At 40.4% G+C, this 19,921-nt stretch overlaps 1 protein-coding gene across 4 annotated transcripts in view; it reads right to left on the bottom strand.

Annotated features, from left to right (window-relative positions):
* Positions 1-7,703: 7,703 nt before the first annotated feature.
* LYST (lysosomal trafficking regulator) overlaps positions 7,704-19,921 on the bottom strand; it is an 89,417-nt gene continuing 77,199 nt past the window's right edge. For all 4 annotated transcript variants that reach the window (XM_082306789.1, XM_082306788.1, XM_082306791.1 and 1 more), the window contains 8 exons: positions 19,333-19,522; positions 18,316-18,452; positions 17,491-17,589; positions 13,755-13,894; positions 13,359-13,456; positions 11,493-11,649; positions 11,209-11,280; positions 7,704-9,801 (listed from right to left, as the gene is read on the bottom strand). In XM_082306789.1, coding sequence (XP_082162915.1) covers positions 9,663-9,801; positions 11,209-11,280; positions 11,493-11,649; positions 13,359-13,456; positions 13,755-13,894; positions 17,491-17,589; positions 18,316-18,452; positions 19,333-19,522 — 1,032 coding nt within the window. In that variant the 3' untranslated portion in view covers positions 7,704-9,662. The remainder of the gene's footprint in view (positions 9,802-11,208; positions 11,281-11,492; positions 11,650-13,358; positions 13,457-13,754; positions 13,895-17,490; positions 17,590-18,315; positions 18,453-19,332; positions 19,523-19,921) is intronic.

Raw genomic sequence — 19,921 nt, 5'->3', positions numbered from 1 at the left:
TCACTGGCTTCATCGAAGTTGGCAAGAACACTGTTTCTAGTATTTCCAGCTAGTTTTTAAGTATCTACTGAATAAGAGATTGAGTTAAGACCACAATGGAATTTTGAAAAGGCTATTAAGCACAAAAATGCTTTAAAAAATCCAAAACATGTTTCCAAAACAATGCCACAAACATAGTATGCCCTTACCTATATTCTGAAACAGGAAATGGTGAAAAATTTAAAAAAAGAAATTATGTATCTTCTCTGGCAAACTATTTAATGATATCAGAAAACAATCAGAATAAGAGGCTTCATAAAAATAACTTTAAAAAAAGAAAAAAGTCTGGCACCAGGTTGTTCAGCCACTGGAGAAAATTTCCACTTATCCCAAGTAAGAGGTTTGTTTATACTCTGAAGCACAAACATTTGTTCTGTTCCAAATCCTGCTCCTACCCTGGCCTTCACATGCACTTAAATATTTAACTGCCGTATTTCTGGAAGTGCTTAGCATCTATTTAAGTATCTAATCTCTTTTTTTCACACAGTTCTGGTTCCAGAACTTTGTAAGACAAATTTCTCCTGTTTCACATTTCACTTACCAAGCTACATATACTTCTGCCTTCTCTCCATCTCTGCAAATACAGTACATATTTGCGCATCAATTAAAGCCCTATTCCATACGAAGTGATGTTTACAATTAGAATTGTACTCACTTTCAAACGAGGCTGCAATGAACTGGTCCTCTTTGCAGACAAAGCTTTGCTGAGACCTCGTTCTGCTCTCCTTAGGACCTGTGATATTCTTTAATAACCTTAAGCTTAATATTCTTTAATGAAATAATATTGTTACTTAGAAATAAAGCTCTGGAGAAAAAAGAAATTTTAATAACAAGAGAGTCTATCACACATCCTCGCCCTGAATACCCATCCATCCCCTGGAATGTGAGGAAGCCTCCTCCTTCAAACACCCTCTCATGGCATCTTTGAGGCTGCAGCCTGACAAATAGCTCGGACTCTCTCTCCTAAGATAGCTTCTTTTTAACAGTCAAGTATTCTCGAGGCCTTTAGACCCCCAGGGTGGCACAATAAGCTTTGTATTGTATCTGGGAGGCAGCCTACAGGATCATAGAATAGTTTTGGTTGGAAGAGGCCTTTAACGGTCATCTAGTCCAACCCCCTGCAACTGGCAGGGACATTTTCAACCAGATCAGGTTGCTCAGAGTCCCATCCAGCCTGGCCTTGAATGTTTCCAGAGATGGGGCATCTACCACCTCTCTGGGCACCACATTCCAGTGTTTCACCACCCTCATCATAAAAAATGTCTTCCTTATATCCAGTCTAGATCTACCCTCTTTTAGTTTAAAACCGTTACCCCTTGTCCTATCGTAACAGGCCCTGCTAAAAAGTTTGTCCTCATCTTTCTTATAGGCCCCCTTTAAGTAGGGAAAGGCTGCAGTAAGTTCTCCCCGGAGCCTTCTCTTCTCCAGGCTGAACAACCCCAACTCTCTCAGCCTTTCCTCGCAGGAGAGGTGTTCCAGCCCTCTGATCATTTTTGTGGCCCTCCTCTGGACTCACTCCAACAGGTCCATGTCTTTCCTGTGCTGAGGACCCCAGAGCTGGACGCAGCACTGCAGGTGGGGTCTCACCAGAGCAGAGTAGAGGGGCAGAATCACCTCCCTCGACCTGCTGGCCATGCTGCTTTAGATGCTCATAAGGAACCACTTCTCCCCGTTTTTCAAATTACCTAAAAAGCCTTGAACCAGAAATTACTCAGCTGGGTTCACTAATGTTCATTCCTGGTTGTTCTTCCAGCAGCCCCCTATTAAGTTAGATTGATACACACGTACACAGGTCCTGATAATCACTGTAGTTACAGTAACTCTGTTAGTGATCAGACTACATGCAGTCTACATGTTACTGATGCATGCCAGCAGACCTAGATTATATACATGCTCATTTATCCACTATATTTTTATGCAGTGCACTGAGCTCATTAATCTAGTCCCTGTGACTCTCGTCTTTACAGGGAATGCTGATCATGTTAACAAAGAATAGTGACAGCAGCTACGCAGCCTTTTTCAGCCAAGTAGTTTCTGCTGACTGGCACACCACGCTAGCCAGCCGTTTCCTTGTCTCTGAAAGCTGCGTAGCGACAGCCTCCCAGCCAGCTGAATTTTCTGGGGTTTGGGTTTTTTTTTTCCACCTCACATGAACTTCATCCTTTTTCTGGGTGCAGCTACTTCATTTGTGCCAAAGATCTTAATCTCCAGGGCTTATAAAAATGCTCTTGAAGAGCAACTTTTCTATATTTGTTTTTAGAATAGACTAGATTGTACCCAACAGCACTTCAAAGCCAACTTATCTTATGATAACCCTGGAAGTTGCATAAATATTTGCAGGTACAGCTTGACCTTGCATAGGAGTAAGGAGTACAACCTACATTTACCAAACTTTATAAACACTTGTTAGTAAAATGCAGAAAAAGTCTGAAAATTTGAGTAACAAAGAAGCAAAATATAACTTTCAAGCCCTTCCGTACAGATTTCTACAAGCAAGAGGGATGAAAAGCTGCACTGCAAATTTTCCCCCCTCCACTTCCATGTACAACCTTAAAATGTCGTACTAAGAGAGTGATCTGTAGAATTCAATCTAAAAAGCCCTAAACCCAGTTGTTGCCTTCTATTTTCTTTCAGCAACCTAAAGTGAAATTACTAAACTAGAGAATTACTAAACTAGAGAACCTGGGGTTCACGACTCTGAAGAACACCTTCCACAGAAGCTCTGTACCTCTTGGACCACGCAGCGCAATAGAAAAGTTAACCCAACCACGCAACTAAGTCCCAGCGACATTAGCGGGAATCATCCCTGAATAACGACCTGCAAATCACATTCTAAATTGCAGAAAGATCCCCACGTTTCATTATCCACTTGCAAACACACCAGGAATATAAACAGCAAAATTTGCAGCCTGACAGCTGTTTGATGTCAAACTGGCATATCAAAGGAATTTCGGGGGGGGGGGGGGGGGAGAGAGAGAAAGAAAAAAAGAAAAAAAATGAGTCCTACAGTTGCTATTTAGGTAAGAAAAACTTAAGAAAAACCCCTGCACTAAGACCGCTAGCTATCTGAGCTAGCATCACTGTCCACACGACATAGGTAATTTCCCCTTCACCTGCAGGGCATAAAGGCAATAGGAATAACTGCCCCTGCCATCTCAGTTCTTACTCCAAGGTTTCCTGCACCTGATGTAGCTCTGTAAAGAGAGAGGGAGGCTAAGGAATTCTTTTACTTTCTCTGTTCCACAGCCGCACGAAGAAATAATAGAAAATTACTACAATTCTATACTCCATCCACTAAGGAGCAGCTTAGTAGTACTAGCAGAAATTATTAGATTAAAGGCAAGACTAGTGTTCACGATAAGGAGAGAATATAATTTGCATTCCATAAATATGGTGACTTCAAAAATAACTGCTGATCATGTAACTGCAAAACAGCCAAACTTCAACAGCTCAGTTTTCATCTAACGCAGGTACTATACCCAGTCCCGCTGTCAAGTTCCAAAAGTTCTTGCCACCATGGCCAAATCTTTTATCAAAAAAAAAAAATCTCACTTCTTAACATGTAAAAATCTAAGGAAACAATGGCTGAACCAACGTGACATTTCACAAGGGCAACCTTTTTACGCAATATATTTATCATCAGCATACAGGTTATGTGCACATACAGTCCAGCAAACCATCAGAGAGTCAGAAAATCTGAGACAGAGGGATGAGACCTACCTACTATTTTACCTCTTCGTCTAACTTTAAAAGATAGCTGTGATCTTTTAAAGAAACATATGGGGAAGTTTGATTATTCCACTTAAATCTTGTTTAAAACGTATTTGAACTGAATTGTAATATATAAGCAGCGAAAACACCTCCGAGAAGCTTGGCACTTTATTACCTGCAGGACAGAAACGTTTTTCGAGTTGCTGTTCCGACTTTTCTGTCTCACTGCGCTACCTTAATCGTTTTGCTGTGCAGCAGTTTACAGCACCGCACATTAATAACTGCCGCCAGCAGCAGACGGGCACTAAGATTTATTCCTCCATCAGCGCGAACCCGTCAGCAAGAAAAGCAGCCGCTTTCGTGCGTCTTCACACCAGCCAGCTGAAGGAAGAGGAATGAGCAGGCTGGGCGAGGACCCCAGATCACCGCCCGCGGGCAGGGGTACCTGGGGCCAGAGCGGGTTTTTCGGAGAAGGACGATATCCCCCCCCTCCCTCCCCCCCCCCCCCCCTCAAAGAACAACGGCAGAACCCAAAGCCCGGAGCCGACTTTTGCAGATAACCGGGTAACTCCACGACGCGCGGCCACCGGCGGCTGAGCGGGGCGTTGTTTACCAACAGCCGGCGGGACCAAGCGGGCTGCCGGGCGGCGCGGCGCAGCCGGCGGCGGAGGCAGCCCCGGGCTTCCCAGGGCACCAGAGCCCTCGCAGCGACGGTGAAACCCCCGCGCGGAACCGCCGCTACCCGCCCGCCCGCGGGGCTAGCGCCCCGGCCAGGGCCGCCCCGACCCGCCCTGCCCTGCCCTGCCCTGCCCTGCGGCGTGCGCCCCCGCCGCCGCTTCAGCCGCCCTCATCCCGCCTCGCCTCGCCCCACCCGGCACCTTCTCCCGCCTCCCGCGCAGCGGCGGGGTCCGGCCCGGCGCCGCCGGGACACTCACCGTGCGGGGGCGGCGGCAGGCAGGGAGGGAGGCTGCTGGCAGCCCGGCTCCGCGCCCGGCGGCGGCACATGGCGCGGCCGGCGCTGACGGGCGGGGCGAGGCGGCCGCGGCCAACGGCTGCCAACGGCTGCCGCCGCCCTCGCGCCTCCCGCGGCGCGGCCCCCGCCCCTCGGCGGCCGCCGGCAGGGCAGAGGGCGGGAAGCTGCCCCCGGCCCGCAGCGGGACCTGAGGCGCGGGCAGGGTCCGGGCCCCGCGGTCCCGCCTCCGCAGCCTCACCTGCCTCCGCCCCGGGCGGCTGCTGCGGTTCCAGCAGGGGCTCGGGGTCAAACAGTCGTCCAGGTATTTCTAGACCATCGAATGGGCACAGCCTGTACGACACAGGCACTGTGGGCTCTCACCCCAAACACCCGTCCCGTCCTCAGGGCGAAGGGAAGAAAGGAAAAAAAAAAAAAAAAAAAAGCCCACTGTGAAAAAAGGAGCCCCTTGGAAAAGGGACTACCAGGACTCACCTTGTCAAAGCTAGTATGTCAGAATAAAACGATTCAGCTTTATAGATCGATTTTTATATACTTCTCCATTGCAGATTTGAGAGTCGACCATAAAGGTCAGCGGCAGTTAAACTGCCGATTAACATTTTTAACTGAAAAAAACCCTGCCCCACTAATGAACACCTTGGCAGGAGTACCGTCACCGCGATCTCATTTGCTTTGTTCCCCAATAAGGTGGCTGCTCCCTCTGGAGAGACAGACATCTGTCACCCTTTTCCCTTACCCCGCTAGCGGCACTTTTTCTCATTCCATCTTAATAGAGCAGAAGCACTTCCAAGTGTCATTTATCTTCTATACAAAAGAGAAGAGGGAAGAGCCCCGTATTTAAAGGTGCTTTGAAGCAAGGGCAGCCTCTCAAAGACTGAGTCAATGGCTTTTAGGGTGGTGGCTCAGGAGAAGGAAACAAGGAAATGCAGCGGGAAGAAGGTAAATATTCGTGAATATAAAAGGTAAGTTCTTAAGCTTACCTTAACTGGAGTTCCAGGAACTGATTGGAAACTTAACTGGCCCGTGCTGCTGCTGTTTCATCCACATTTAATTGCATCATCGTTATACAAAACGCTCTATTTACCAGACAAAGGATTTACATGCTATTAGATAAAAGAGTACTTGCTAGATGGTTCAAATAATCAGGCAGTGGTCACTGATTTACACAATATTTTTACTACTGGATTCTAAGAATATTATTTAAGCTAAAATACAAGGGGTGGAATGGCTGTTTTAAAATGTATTTTCATCATATATTATAGAGACGTGTTTTCTCTTTAATCTACAAACTCATGTGTTCCACCACAACCAGGAGTCTTCTACCAGAGTTGGCCTATAGGTTTTAAATGCAATACCTGTAAAAGCTAGCATGAATTTCTGTTCCTTGAATCTACATGAACTAGCACCAATGAGGCTTATATCAATTGTGTTAGAGAATGTGTATTTTTAAATTTTTCTGGGAATGCTAGCTCAAAGCTGGAAACAGTGAGCAAGCTCATGTTTTTACTCAACTGCTTTCTGCTGGGTAGCCCAGGATAGTGCAAGAGCCTAATCAGACTAGTCACATACAGTTCTTAATCCTCTTTCAAAAGTGACATGTCCAAATTGTGAAATACACAGCACAGCCTAGTACAGATGCAAAATCAGTAGCTTTATGACCCTACTCCAGAACAGTAATGGCAAGTAAATCTCTACCCCATCTTAGTATGGAGGTCATTTGTCAGTAGTTTGTAACTTACTACAGTAGCAAAGAAAACAGTGCTGTCTGTACCTCTAGAAGCTTAACTAACATTTCAATGGATATTTTTCAAGGCAAGCAGAGCATTTAAATAGTATTTTATATTTTTTGTGATAAAGTAGCAGCATACGGAAGTGTGACTTCTATTTGCATATGCAAGAAGAAAAAAAAGCCAATACAGCTTTAAACAAAGCATGAAGAAAACTAAAAGGTAAACTGAAAGTCTTAGTAGCAAACCAGGTGATGTTTTTCCTTACTGCTCTCTGGAGTTCTGTCCACAAAATGCATAGTAAATCCTGCAATCATAGCAAAATCAATAAATCGCTGGGGGCGGGGACTCTTGCTCAGTATGATGTGGTTTAAATGCAAAGAGGATCCTTAAAGCTGATGTTTCAAAGTTGAGAGGTGTTTTTATTTCATCATAGAAACCATTTTTCCTGCAGAAAATTTTATCATGTTTAATTCAGTTCAGAGATACAGTTCTCTACTGATTTTTGTTTCTCCTATCCATTGTAATGGATTTGTCTAAACAGTGGATCTCAAACCTGAGATCACGGGTCCCTTTTTCAGTAATGGCTTGGAGACTCCCTTTCCTCTCCCCACCACAAGTGAGTATCTGGCTGTTGCCTCCCCTTCCCTTTCTCACCACCATCTCCGCAATCAGGACATAATGACCCGGGTTTACCACAGAATCCCGCAAGCGGTATCAGACAGATAGGCCTTGGCACATGAACCTCTCCCCAAACCCTGGCTTCCAACAGGAAGAGCCTTGCATCCTCTGTCAGAAGCCTCCCAGAGATCCCAGTCTTCAGTTTTCACCCAGAGAATACAGAGAAGAGCTGCTTTTCTGCCTTGCCTTAGCTCTGCCAGGTTTTCAGGGAGGAGGCACTTGGGAGGAAGGGAAATGTCTCTGCTTTGAGAGCCATCCCTTCATCCAAAGTGTAGCTACACATCCTATGGGAAGGAAGGACACATGCACACATGTGCAAAGTGATAGGCCTAGGGTTTCCCACTTCCAATCTTATATGCACCCCCCATTCAGTTTGGCAGCCACATAATGTAGTCCATAAACAGAACTTCCCCACTTCATGATTTTTAAAATATGAAAGACATGAGAACCAGCAGAAATTGATCTGGAGCAAGGTGTGCAAAAGATCCCTAAAAAGACAGGTGAAACTAAGCCAAAACCATGTTTCTAATAATCTCAAACAATTTGGTACAAAGATCTGTTTATTACCCAACAATGTGACAGTGTATACAAAGACAGTGTGGAATGTAACATTTACAGGAAATTTCAGTACATCATGCACAGATACTATTGCAATGTTACTTTAATAGTTCCAGAATGTTAAGCTGAATAAATATTCCTTGCTTCAAAAAAATCATTTTTACTTTTACATAAAAATATATAATATTGCACTCTTTACAAGGCCAGCAATTTTGCATATCGATTTGTAACAAGTGGAATTCTACTTTATAAAAATAAGCCTTTGTGAGCAACACCCCAAACCAGGGAGCACAAAAGCACCCCAAAACCACAATATTTGTATTTTGTGTCTTAAATAAAGCACATCACTTCAACATGAGCCAGGAAGCTTTTCAGCCTGTATTTGAACCTTACATTAACATTTAGACAGTGAAAAACATGACTAAAGCCATCCCATACAATGCTGCTGCAATATACGCGCTTCAAAATTCAATTCATACAGCACGTAGCCACTTGCTTAATTGAACCACAGATCAGCCTTTGTGTCATGGACTATGAGAATATTTTCCTTAAGTTTTTCTAGTTTGAAGAGTTCTTCAATCAGGAAGTTGCAAGAATTTCTGAAGACTGGAATTTTCAAAAGAAGTGTAAAGATTTCTTGTGTGTATGTCATCTTCATCACAACTTGACAATTTCATGTACAGTGTTTTGAAGGCAGATGAACCTTAAACATGAGAAGATACAGCAGTTCATCTGTATGGCAATAGCAGAGCATGTCAATGAAAAAGCAAAGCAATTTAAAAGAAAAATGTAACTACATCAGACTTGCGTAGCATTCTTGTTCTACCATTTGCATGACTAGCAGGCACTCATTCATGGTGTCAGGTTTAGAGGTCTTCAAATCCATCAACTGAAATGTTAATTTTTGATCTGGCCTAAGAATTCAAATTTGTTAAGCCTTTCAGAATGGAGGCTTTTTTTTTTTTTCCTCAAAAAATAGCACCTAGGAATAAATAACATATTTGCACAGTGTATCTGTGTAAACTCTTCCAAATCATCTGATGCTTATGAACATTGATTATTCAAGCAGTTAGATTCAAACATTTTACAGTGTATTGAACTTCAATGACACTAGAACAGGAGCACATCTGCGCCTTGCCTTAATACCTTCTTTTTAGAGCTCTGGAAGATAAGCTGTCTGTGTATATAATATTCTGCCACAGAATCGCAATAGCTAGGTCTTACAAAGTCAGGGAGTTAACACTACATTAAAAAACAAAACCAAAATGTGATCTAACTATTGCTTCATGATGCCATGAGGTATCCACCCATCACTAAGACAAATATTTGCTTTTTGTCCATTGCAAAGACTATTATACTAACAGAGAAGATGGCAAAAATTACAAATATAAAGATAACAGAAGTTCAATTTTTAGCATTACGATACCATAAGATGGTGCAAAAAGCACCTACTAAGTTCTTTGCTTCTCAAAAAAAGCAATTTTAAGTGATCTTGGATTTTTAAGTTTTGCGTTGCTTATCCCAGAGCTAACTATACCACGCTCAACTAATCAGATATACATATGCTGACATTTTAATAGATATTTACAGAACTTTACGCTGCCGATATTTTACAACTTAAGAGGGGGAATAAGCATTATCAATCAATTTTTTAAATACTTCTGTCCAAGAAGTGATTTAGAAAGAATACTATTATGTTTTATATTGCAGCATTTTGACTTGTATGTTAGAGCATTTATGAGTCACTTTGCTGGTATTGGAGTATATGACCAGAGCTTCCTGGTGACCTGGATATGCTTCAAGTTTGTGCATGCACATATGCAGTTTTACACCACCTCAGACAGCTCTTTTTTAAAATCTATTCAGTCATTCTAGAGACATTCAAACTACTTCAAAATCCAGTTAAATAAGAGATTCTATAATCTATTTCGGATTTAAAGTGCATCAGAGACATAAGTTAGCAGCAAATATAGTCATCACCCAGCCGCATAGCTGCTAAGGAATGAATAGAACATGGGTAACTTCAAGCGCTGCTGGTCCTTGCGACACCAAGCTATAACATTTCCATCACTATTAGCTGTGAACAAGTGATGACCATCACAGGAAAACGTAAGGCTGAAAAACAAGAAGACAATCTATTTTTATATCAGATTTGGCTATTTAAACTGCTAGAAGACATTAAAAAGCCTTAAGAGTATAGCCAACAAAGATCAGCTCTCGGGGAGACCCAGTGTGTACATTAACATAGCATATACCTGCTTACTCATTTTTGTAACCAGACTGAACTCCAGCTTTGTCCAGCGCTTCAACGTGCCATGCAGTTTAGTACTCATTTCTTTGCAGCATCAAAGAAAAGGGTAGGATCAGTAGCAGCACCCTACTCTTTCCCTGGGCTGCCCCTTCTACCTCTGACAGGAAGGCTTTTCAGCAACAGAACTCACTGCCCTCTGAACTTGCTTGCTGACAAAGGCAGAAACTAAATCCATCAGGTTTCATGGCACAGCACAGGACTTTTGTTCAGCCGGGCATTTCTTGAGCTATAACAGTAGGAAAGCCCTTCAGTCGAGCCATGGGTAATGTTAGAGACCATGAAGGTCAGCATCCATTTTCTGTCTCATTTAAGCAGGAAACTTTAAATTATTAAATAGCTACTAAATCATTATCAACAACCTTTGTGAAATATGCTTCTTAAAGGAGGTAACAAAAAGGCAGTAACTGCGGTCAGACAATGTTCCTCATTTCTAAAAAAAATGGTGATTAGTGGTTTGGGTTTTAAATGATATTTCAGCAATGGTCAAAACAAAATTTTTCAGAGTAATTTGTTACTATGCTAACATTAAGGTGATAAAATTTTGGCATAACTCTAAGACCTCTGTGCAGGGTAAGGTACCACCGGGAATATCAAAGACTCGATCCTTTGATTGTGTTCTGAAAACACTTTGGCATGAGAATAATTCTGCTTATATAAATCATCAAGGGAACTCAAGAGAAAATTACACAAGCACTCCAAAATGGCAGCTTCCAGGCTCCTCTGAGTTTCCTTTACTCCCTTCTCCACTGTTTCCCTCCAACATCAGAAAAAAATGGTCAGGGAAAATGCAGTGTTTTCATTTATTTCTGAGGGAGAAAACCTCTGTATTTGAGTCTGACAAAGTTAAGATTATCTCATGATTTTTTTTTTTCTGGGGAAAAAAATATTAAACTTAAGAATAAGAGTAGCTATTGTTCAGTTCTCGAGGGAATCCTGCTAATTTCTGTCTGCCAGCAGCAGAACCTAGTTATTACTGTCATTACAAATACAGTATACTTGTGATCATTTTGCTTTCATGAATAATTAGTAGGATTGCATTGCTCTTTTTAGACATGGGTGTTCACTTCCCGTCCTCATGTCAAATCCACATTCAATACTCAAAGCTATTTTGTTGTGGTCTGTCATCATCCCCGACCCCCGATCCCCGCCCCCCCCCCCCCAAAAAAAAAAAAGAGAAAAATCCATTTATTGTATACTTAAGATCTTTTTACCTTACAATGGGTTTGGCTGACTTCGAAAATGTTATTTCTCGTACTGGCTTCAAGTCCCATGTACTCCACAGTCTGAAAGAAAGAGTAATTTTTCTTCACATTTAATTTTACAAATATTTCAGTGATAAACATAACCTATTTAGCAAGTACTGGGATTGGAAACTGAACAACAGCTTGTCCACCTCCTTTAAAGCCAAATATCAGCGTGATGCTTGGCTACATGCTCTCAAACTGTGAGCCTAAGTTATAAAGCATTTTAATAAATAGAAGTTTCAAATGCTTACCTTACAACTCCATTTTCAAGCCCCCCTGCAATCACGTTGACAGACACTCCTTCAGGCTGGTTAGAGAAAGCAACAGAGCAAATACTTTCCCTGCAGTGTACATGTCCCACGAGATCACCATTAACTGTCCAAAGTCTCAAATCACTGCCCCCTCCAACTGCAACAGAACATAGCATGGCAGTATTAAAAAAAAAATAAATCTAGACTACAGCTAGGTCTATGCAACAGAATCTTTAAGTGTTAAAGAATTCAACTTCTTGAAAGATCAGAAGGTTTAAAGGACTGAGTGATCTGTGCTGCAGTAAACAATTACCTCTTCCCTCCTTTTGTGACAGGGAACATGCAAACCATCAAGCCACTGCAGTGATTTAGAAGACATCACTTCATATTTATGGAACATTGTACTTACAAAATGCTATATTAATTTACTTTTAATGACCAATTTTCATGTACTAACAGGGAAGCACTAAGAGTGAATTCATACTATCTACTTTAAACAGCTAGTTCTTGTACCCTGGCTTGCATTTTAAGCAAAATACTTAAAAGTAGCAAGCACAATTATCTTACCTGGTTATCTGGGATTATTTGATTCCATCAAAGAACTAAATAACCCATCTACTGCTTTGTCTTAAAAGGGATTGAAACTCATGTCCCTTACCAGTTAAAGAATACAATCTTTTCCAGAAAAAAAATTGGTTTGTGAGCTACAGAAATGGAGTTGAAAGCCTCCATGTCACTTTCAAGCCTAAATATTAGGTTTCTGAAACTCCCAGAATCATTTCCCCTTCTCCTTTAATACTATAGACTGTGCTGTTTTGCCCCCCCCCCCCTCCCCGATTTGGAACAGTATTAGTTTCAGCTCAGCCTATGGAGGACTACACTAAGAAAAGGTAGTTAAAAGATAGTTGATTATGTAAAACCTATCTTACTCAAGCCACGAGAGAAAGAAAATTGGCACAAACAAAGCTAGAATTGAGTCAATAACTGTCTTCTAACAATATAGATAGACAAAGTTAAGCTCTCTTCCTTCTTATTCTGTACCTCCTTGGATCAATGGAACAATATTCTGTCATTTAGATGGAGCCTATTTCCCCCACAGTCTCAAGGTAACACCATACACACAGGTACCCTTATAGACAGCAAAATGGTGTAGAGGACACTGACTTGGGCCTGCTTTACCAATACACAGTCTTGTAGCACACAGTCAATCTTCAAGTCAATGAGCATCTCGATTTATGAAATACTCAAAACCCCACTGCTCAAATAGGTCTTAATGCTCTTGTCCAGAAACAGTACTGTGTGGAAAACAAGACAGTACAAAAACCTGCTTTAAAATAAGATGGGGGATAATTATTTCCCTCTGTAGGAGCCCTAATACAAATATCTATTATTTCTGCTTTAGTATAGCTGTTACTCCTCTTTGCTTTAAACTAGTGAACAGCTAAGCAGATCTACGTTTGCTTCTGGGGATATGGAAGCATTTAAAGTGATAGAGTGAATAACAAAAATTCTGTTGCTTTGTAATATACTGTACTCCCCTGAAGAACTGTACCTTTGACAACAAATCTCTGTTAAAAATGAAAGCAGCCAACTTCACAGAATTTAGGTCTCCCAGGCATCTGGTGAAATTTCAAGTCTTTATAAAAAGAGATCAAGCTGCTAGCTTTTATATCTCTACATTTTACTGAAACACCTGCCTAATAATTTCTGGAGAAATTTATATATTACTATATAAAAAAAGAGCACTCCTATTTGACCAAATACATCCTCAGATGATTAACACACACTCAGTAACTAATGTAATAGCAAGTCTCATGATTTATTTGGTCTGCAAGTCGAAACAGCTTTCTCAGCTGCCAAATATACCTGAATCACAAACCGTTGCAATATCACCAGTTGTTTCGCTAGCTGAAACTGCAGTCACAGGACTCTTGTGTCCAGCCAGACTCTGGACATAGCACAGCCTGAAGAAAATAAAGAGAACAAGCCTAAAGTTCAGCCTCAAACACAGAAAAAGTACTTAGAGGAAAATATTTAAGAGTTATATTAATGTCAATCAACATTTTGCACGATGATAGTATTTTTCATATTCATGCTACAATTCCAACACCCTTCATGGGGAAAAAACAGTAAGGGTTTGACTTCACATTAAGATATACATGGAACAAATTCAGTTAACTTTAAAAGAGTAAAGATACCCAAAAGCTGGAAAACAGGTATTTAAAAGAAAGCCATTGGAAAAAATTACAGATGTACTTGTACCTGTTCAAATCCCATATGATGCAGGTTCCATCTTTGCTGACACTTATCATTATACTGTATGGCTTGCACACAAACAAGCTTGTTATTTCTGCTGTGTGACCATACAGATGGACTTGCGACTCCATTTCTATCTCTGAAGACTGAAAAACAGCAAGATCAAACATGAACTCATGAAAAAAAAATTCATGCCTTTTTTCTGAGAAGGATAAGCCTGGGGACAAGTTTAATTCTTAGATTTCAAAAAATGGTTCCCATTGCTTTTAATGTCATCAGTTTAGCAACACTGTAAATGCTTTATTACATTTAATGCTTTATAATGTGATAAGCCACACATATCATTAATGTTCAACCTTTTGCCTCCAGTGCTTTCGTCTAAGCAAACATTTTGATGTAGTCCAATGAACTGAAATGAAGAACTATTGTACTTCTGTCTCAGTTACACACCTTGAAATCAGCTGATTTGTTTCCTGCAAGACTGCTGTTTCCACAGGACAGCAAAATGACTGTCCTCAATATTTTTGCATCTAGAGGAAGCGCTTGGAAACAGAAGGAAAACCCAGCTCAGCAGTTATCACGCTGTGTACAGTAAATTACTGGGAATTCCTCAAGTTGGTGCCAAGTCCTTCAGTGATACCAAGTTGGAAAAACATGCAGGAAGTGAAGTTTAAATACAGAAACTGCTAGATAAAAAAATAAAGCAGCGAATTTAACACCAAATAACCCTTCTTATTCAAGTTATACCATTTGAAATGATCCAGACTTCCTGAAAACTGGCTAAGTCGAAGGAGCTGCTTAATCAGAATAGTAATACTTTAATTAAGACAGCTTGCTGTACAGAGATTAGCATAATCTTTGTAAAACAAAGGAACATTTTTCTGCTTGTTTCCTCACACGTGTCAGAGCACATTGTCTGCGTTTTTGTGTGAGGATACAGGATGCATATAGCAGGTCTACAAAAAGCTTGACAGTAGAAACATGTAAGATAAGAATATATATATGGCTAGCTCCATTTGTAGAAAATGTACGTTTTTCTGCACTGAAAGGGACAACATAATCTATGTAATATTGCAAAAAGTCAATACACTTTTTGACAACAGGAAGACCTGCTATTTTGCTCTTGCTACTGAGCATCTCATCCAAGTTAAGACACACTTATGAAAGTATCCAGTTGTCATTCTCAGAACAGTGTGGTATCTCACATATGCAGATCCTTCTTTAATCCTTGCTCAGTTTTGAGAGAACAATTATACCAAATTTTTCCATAACAGCAAAAATCAAGACCTCTGATTTTCTGAAGAACAACTGATTTTGACAACCCTTTTACAGTGCTCCTCCCATCTCCTTTAAGTGTTTGCTGTTGATCTTCATTTCAACACCTGAACTGAAAGCAGAATTCACCTTTAGCAGCTTCTCTCTATAGCACTGATATCAATGGCTTATTGATTCTTCACTGAGTTATCGTAATAATATTGTAATATTTTAATGAGACAAGTTGGAATTTTAGCACCAACTGTATTAAGGTCTAATAAGTTATGAAATAATTACCTCATGCCTAAAATGCCATCCCCTTTTTACTTTCCGCTTGCTTTTAGATGACAACCAGTATCTAGATGTGGAAAAACAAGCAGATATGTATCTACCTTTAAATAGCAGTTCTTTCTGTTGGTTACCCCAAATGATCGCCTACAGCATTTGAGTGGAGAATTTAAATGACCGCTGCCCAGTTTTACTCAGATTATTAAGATGCTCTCTTTCTGTTTGCAAGACAACTCTAATAGTCAGCAAGTGAAGGCTGGACTATTTTGTAAAACGAGAAAACCCTGGCTGAGGTTTTCATGAAGGCATGACTTATTGTCAAGGTACATCACAGTTTCAAAGCAGTACTTCATTAGTTTTTGACTATCTCAAACAAAGGCTAGGAAAAACAGAGCATCTGAAGTACAACACTGAGGTATTTTTTAATTCGGACAGCATGCCTTTGAATTCCCATATCCGATTAACAACATGGATCTGTTTTATGCCTATACATTGAATTTATTTAAATGTGAAACAGGGCAAAATATTCATGTTTCAAGTACTGCATTATAACAGGCTGTTCACTTTAATCACCGAACAGCTGACAAGATGCATACAGAACAGATGCTAGGAAGCACATTTGCATTCCCTGCAGCCCTGACTTGGCTAACTGATTCAACAGCAGGAGCTACAAAATTGGCACAAGGTCAGTCTGCCTGGGGCATGTAAAACTGTCAGTGCTGAGAAATTCAGCAAAGATGGTCTCAAAGACAGTATCTGTGCAGCTGAAGAAAAATCACTTGTTTCTAGGAAATGCAGGGAACTTAAGAATCGTAACCCTACTATTAGAGTTTCTTTTTAGCATTGCAGAAGGCAAGTACATTAAATTTCTATTTTAGTACCTCAAAAAATGTTAACTGGAGTCCATGTCTCAGCACAGGTTATTTACAAGCTCACTCACTATTCTGGTGCCTGAATTAAGATCCAACTGACTGAAGCTTGCAGGCTTCAAAGCTCTACTTCATTTTTTTTAAAACTAATTTCATTTTTTTTAAAGTGCTGCTGAGCTCAGGAAGTCTGAGTGGCAGATCACCAGAAACTGGAAGAAAGCCAAGGAAGAAATCACTGTACGTTTGTGCTCTTCCCAGTCTAAGCATCTGCTGTTTGCCACTGCTGAAAACGGGAAACTGGGTAGGCATAGCAGACCAGACCAAGGTTCCCTCTAGCCCATGCTAATGTAGTAATTCAAGAGCATCAAGAGTACAATGCTACAGATGTGTTTGCCGATACCTGTATCTGTATCAAGCTAAATTTGAGAAATCAGCTTAGTTTAGTTGTTGCTATGGCTAATCCTGTAGACACACCTGAAATGACCTGTCAAGAAAGTTGCAAACTCTTTGTTAAAACTATAAAGAGTAGAAGTTACTGCTGGAGAGTCAGACAGAAGCTCAGAAACTCAGTCTGAACCAGAAGATGAATTTTGAGTTCTATTTGTGTTTTCATACTATGCTTATTACCACATAGTATCACGGCGATTTCTATTAGCATCTCCGTATCTTCCACCAATGCATTAAGTAATGCAAGTTACTTTTCTCCCTTCCCTCCTCACAGCTTTTCCCCTTGGGGAATACGATATGAAGAGGCTTAGTGGTTAACATATACACTTGTCAGAGATTTCATCCCGGCTCTCTGTAGTGTAAGTGCCTTCTGCATTTGAAGTGTTGTTTACTTTGGGGAAATGCATTCCACAGTTTCATTTAAGGCTTTGAAAGGCTCTGTCTCTTTCACAAAAGTTACTCCTTAACACAGGGAGCTTCACTGTGCCAGAGAGCTTCAATTCCAAGCCCTAGCCTGAATACAGTCAGAGCTGTACGTGTAATCAGTTACACACGCAGATGATGAGGGCCGAGTAAAAGCTAGCAATATGTGAACTGCTATGCAGTGAAGTATATATATACTTATACTTATTATACTTACATACTTTATATATGTGAAGTATGTGTGGGTTTTTCTTAAGCTCACATAAACATGCTGAGATAAATCCATTTAACAATGTCAAAGAGGATCCTTCAAAAATAAATACTAAACAAGCACTTGATCTTTTTAGCAATTGTCTTGAATATTACATAATCCCCTTTTCTCACTTTTCCTGTTTAAAAAAAGACTGTAACAATGAATACAGCTAAATCCTTAAATATAAATCCTGTCCAATGGAACTTACCATATTGCTAGTGAATCTGTTCATATATGCTGTGATGACACCAGATTTACTACCTGTGAACAGCTGACAACTGTCTGGCACCCAAGCACAACTTGTTACCTTGGAAAGACAAAACAAAGCCAGAAAAAATTAGAACAGAAGCTATTCTCACTGCACTTTTCATTACATCATAGCATTTGGTCAAACTGATTCTTTATTGGTTAGCCTAAGAAAAGCTAAAGAAATCAAAGAGTTAAAATATACCTGCTCTAGGTCATATTTGCTATTACTTCAGAAACAAAGTAAAGAGGGAAATTCTGTGTAGCCCAGAATTCACAAAGAGCAGAGAACTATTGCAGACTCCTAGATCTACAGCCACATCAGCCAAAATCTTTTTGGTAGAATCTCACCAACCATTGGAGCATAAACGGAGATTACGCAGTGTTCCCTAACAATCTTTTAGACAATCTTTTTCAGAGGAATCCTAAACTATAGTGGAGTTCTGCTTCTAATGTGGAGCATCTATGATTTTTTCCTGTATTCATTTTTCTTGGCCCAGAACGTAAGCTTTTATAAATCCACACCAATATTCCATAGGAGGGAAGAAGCTACAAAAATCAAATGTATTCACAGAAGGGATCTTTACCTAGTACAGGAACACATCCAGGAGCAAGATGCACTGGAGCCATGAGGGACACATTCCAAAGGAGAATGAAACAGATTAAAAACAATTGTGTTTGGATGCTCATCTCCAAGAAAAATGAAAGCGAGAGTACCTACTGCCAAGTCAGGCCACCACTTAAACTAGCAATACTGAATTGAAGACCAAGAGACTGATTTTTTTACCTGATGGAACTGTGAACTCTGTATAAAATTTACTGGAGGTTCACTTTGCTTGCTTTTCAGTCGTAAAATGTTATCGGCATACCCCCAGCTCAGGATAGCTGACCACTGAATATCAGTGCTGTGCATGCTTCTCACACCTAAGGAATGCATATAATACTGTGTCACATATGCAATCAAAGAGTTGATCACTTTATCAACAATAAAGATCTCAGGTCCATGTTTTACCAGAAGCTAGAATATAAAAAAATTCCCAAGTTTCAAAATAAGATATTTTCTGTTAGGCTATGGCTTAATCTGTAATGTACTATAAAAATACATAGCTTTCAGAGACTATGTAAACATTCAGCGTTCTCCAAAGACATTTCTTTTTTGCAGCAATGTTGCATCTATGGGAGCAGAGAAAAGGGGAAGAGGCCGGCAATACTTCCCAGCTAGAGAAATGATTGTTCATAACTTCAAGGAGAATGCTACTTAATTTTGTGAAGCCATTTATTTTTAAAACCCCTTCACTACTACATGTTACAAAGAAAACAAAAGAAGAGTATGAGAACCTGTTTGTACATTATCAATAAGAATCCCGCCGAGAAGTTTATCTGAAAGCAGAAGATCCTTCACCTCTGCTTTTTACTGATAACTTTCCTCATTCTCTGCCTCTAAAAAACATTCCTTCAGTTCTCCTTCCTGTTGGCACATGTTCTTTTCACCTGTTCTTCAGTTGTTCTTGGACTGAATCTGCTGGCAAGTTCTAAAGTTAAATCCTCATGCTTCAGTCTCTTTAATAAAAAATTCAACTTAATTACAGGGTGCCTCTGTAGTTTTGAAAATTACAAGTAAAATCCACCCTCCAGGAAAGACAGCACAGATACGGAAGCTGTTACTGGATTTATAAATCAATCTTTGGCAAAAGAGACTAAATTTGGGAAGTTTGCTGGAGAATAATAGTAGCATTAGATTTAAATTTTTTATGGCTCATTTTCACATGTATTGTGCATGTGGAGAATAAGCACAAATTCATACCTTGCTCCTTGCTGTATATCATCAAAAGGCAAAACTTGCGGCACAAACCACAGATAGCTTTAGTTGGTAAAGCCTGGAGAGAGCCAAACCTTTCTCCATGTGGTTGGCTAAAGCAGACAACAGGATCTGGAGCACTTGGGGAACCAACATATTCTCCCCACTTCAAGCCTTTTATCCATGGTAATGGACTCTAAAACAAGCACAAATAAGATTCAAATTAAAAGGTGGTAAAAAGTTTTCAGAAAAATATTATTCCTTTAGTAAGGGAGAATCACTCATATCACATTCCCGTAAGCAATCACATGGCAGGGACTGCTGAGGTATTCTAAAAATACTAGAAAGACAAGTGTGAAGCACTGTAGTATCATCAGCTCCATTAGCTTTAAGGGAGTTCTACCACTTCTTTAAGGGCTGAGATAGCAAGCTTGTAGTTCAGGTAGTTTCCTGAAAAATACTGATTTCTTTAAATGCAAGGATTCAGTTTCTCACTAGACTTTAGGGAAAACAAGTGCTTGAAGTGAAGAAAGTTGAACTGTCCTACAGACAATGAAAAAGTTGAGGATGGAGAAAAGCACAGTATGTATTTACC

The sequence above is a fragment of the Platalea leucorodia genome (genome assembly GCF_965183815.1).
Source record: "Platalea leucorodia genome assembly, chromosome: 3".
In the NCBI taxonomy this organism is placed as follows: domain Eukaryota; kingdom Metazoa; phylum Chordata; class Aves; order Pelecaniformes; family Threskiornithidae; genus Platalea; species Platalea leucorodia.
Note: the sequence above shows the minus strand (reverse complement) of the source record. Positions and strands in the feature narration are given on the sequence as shown.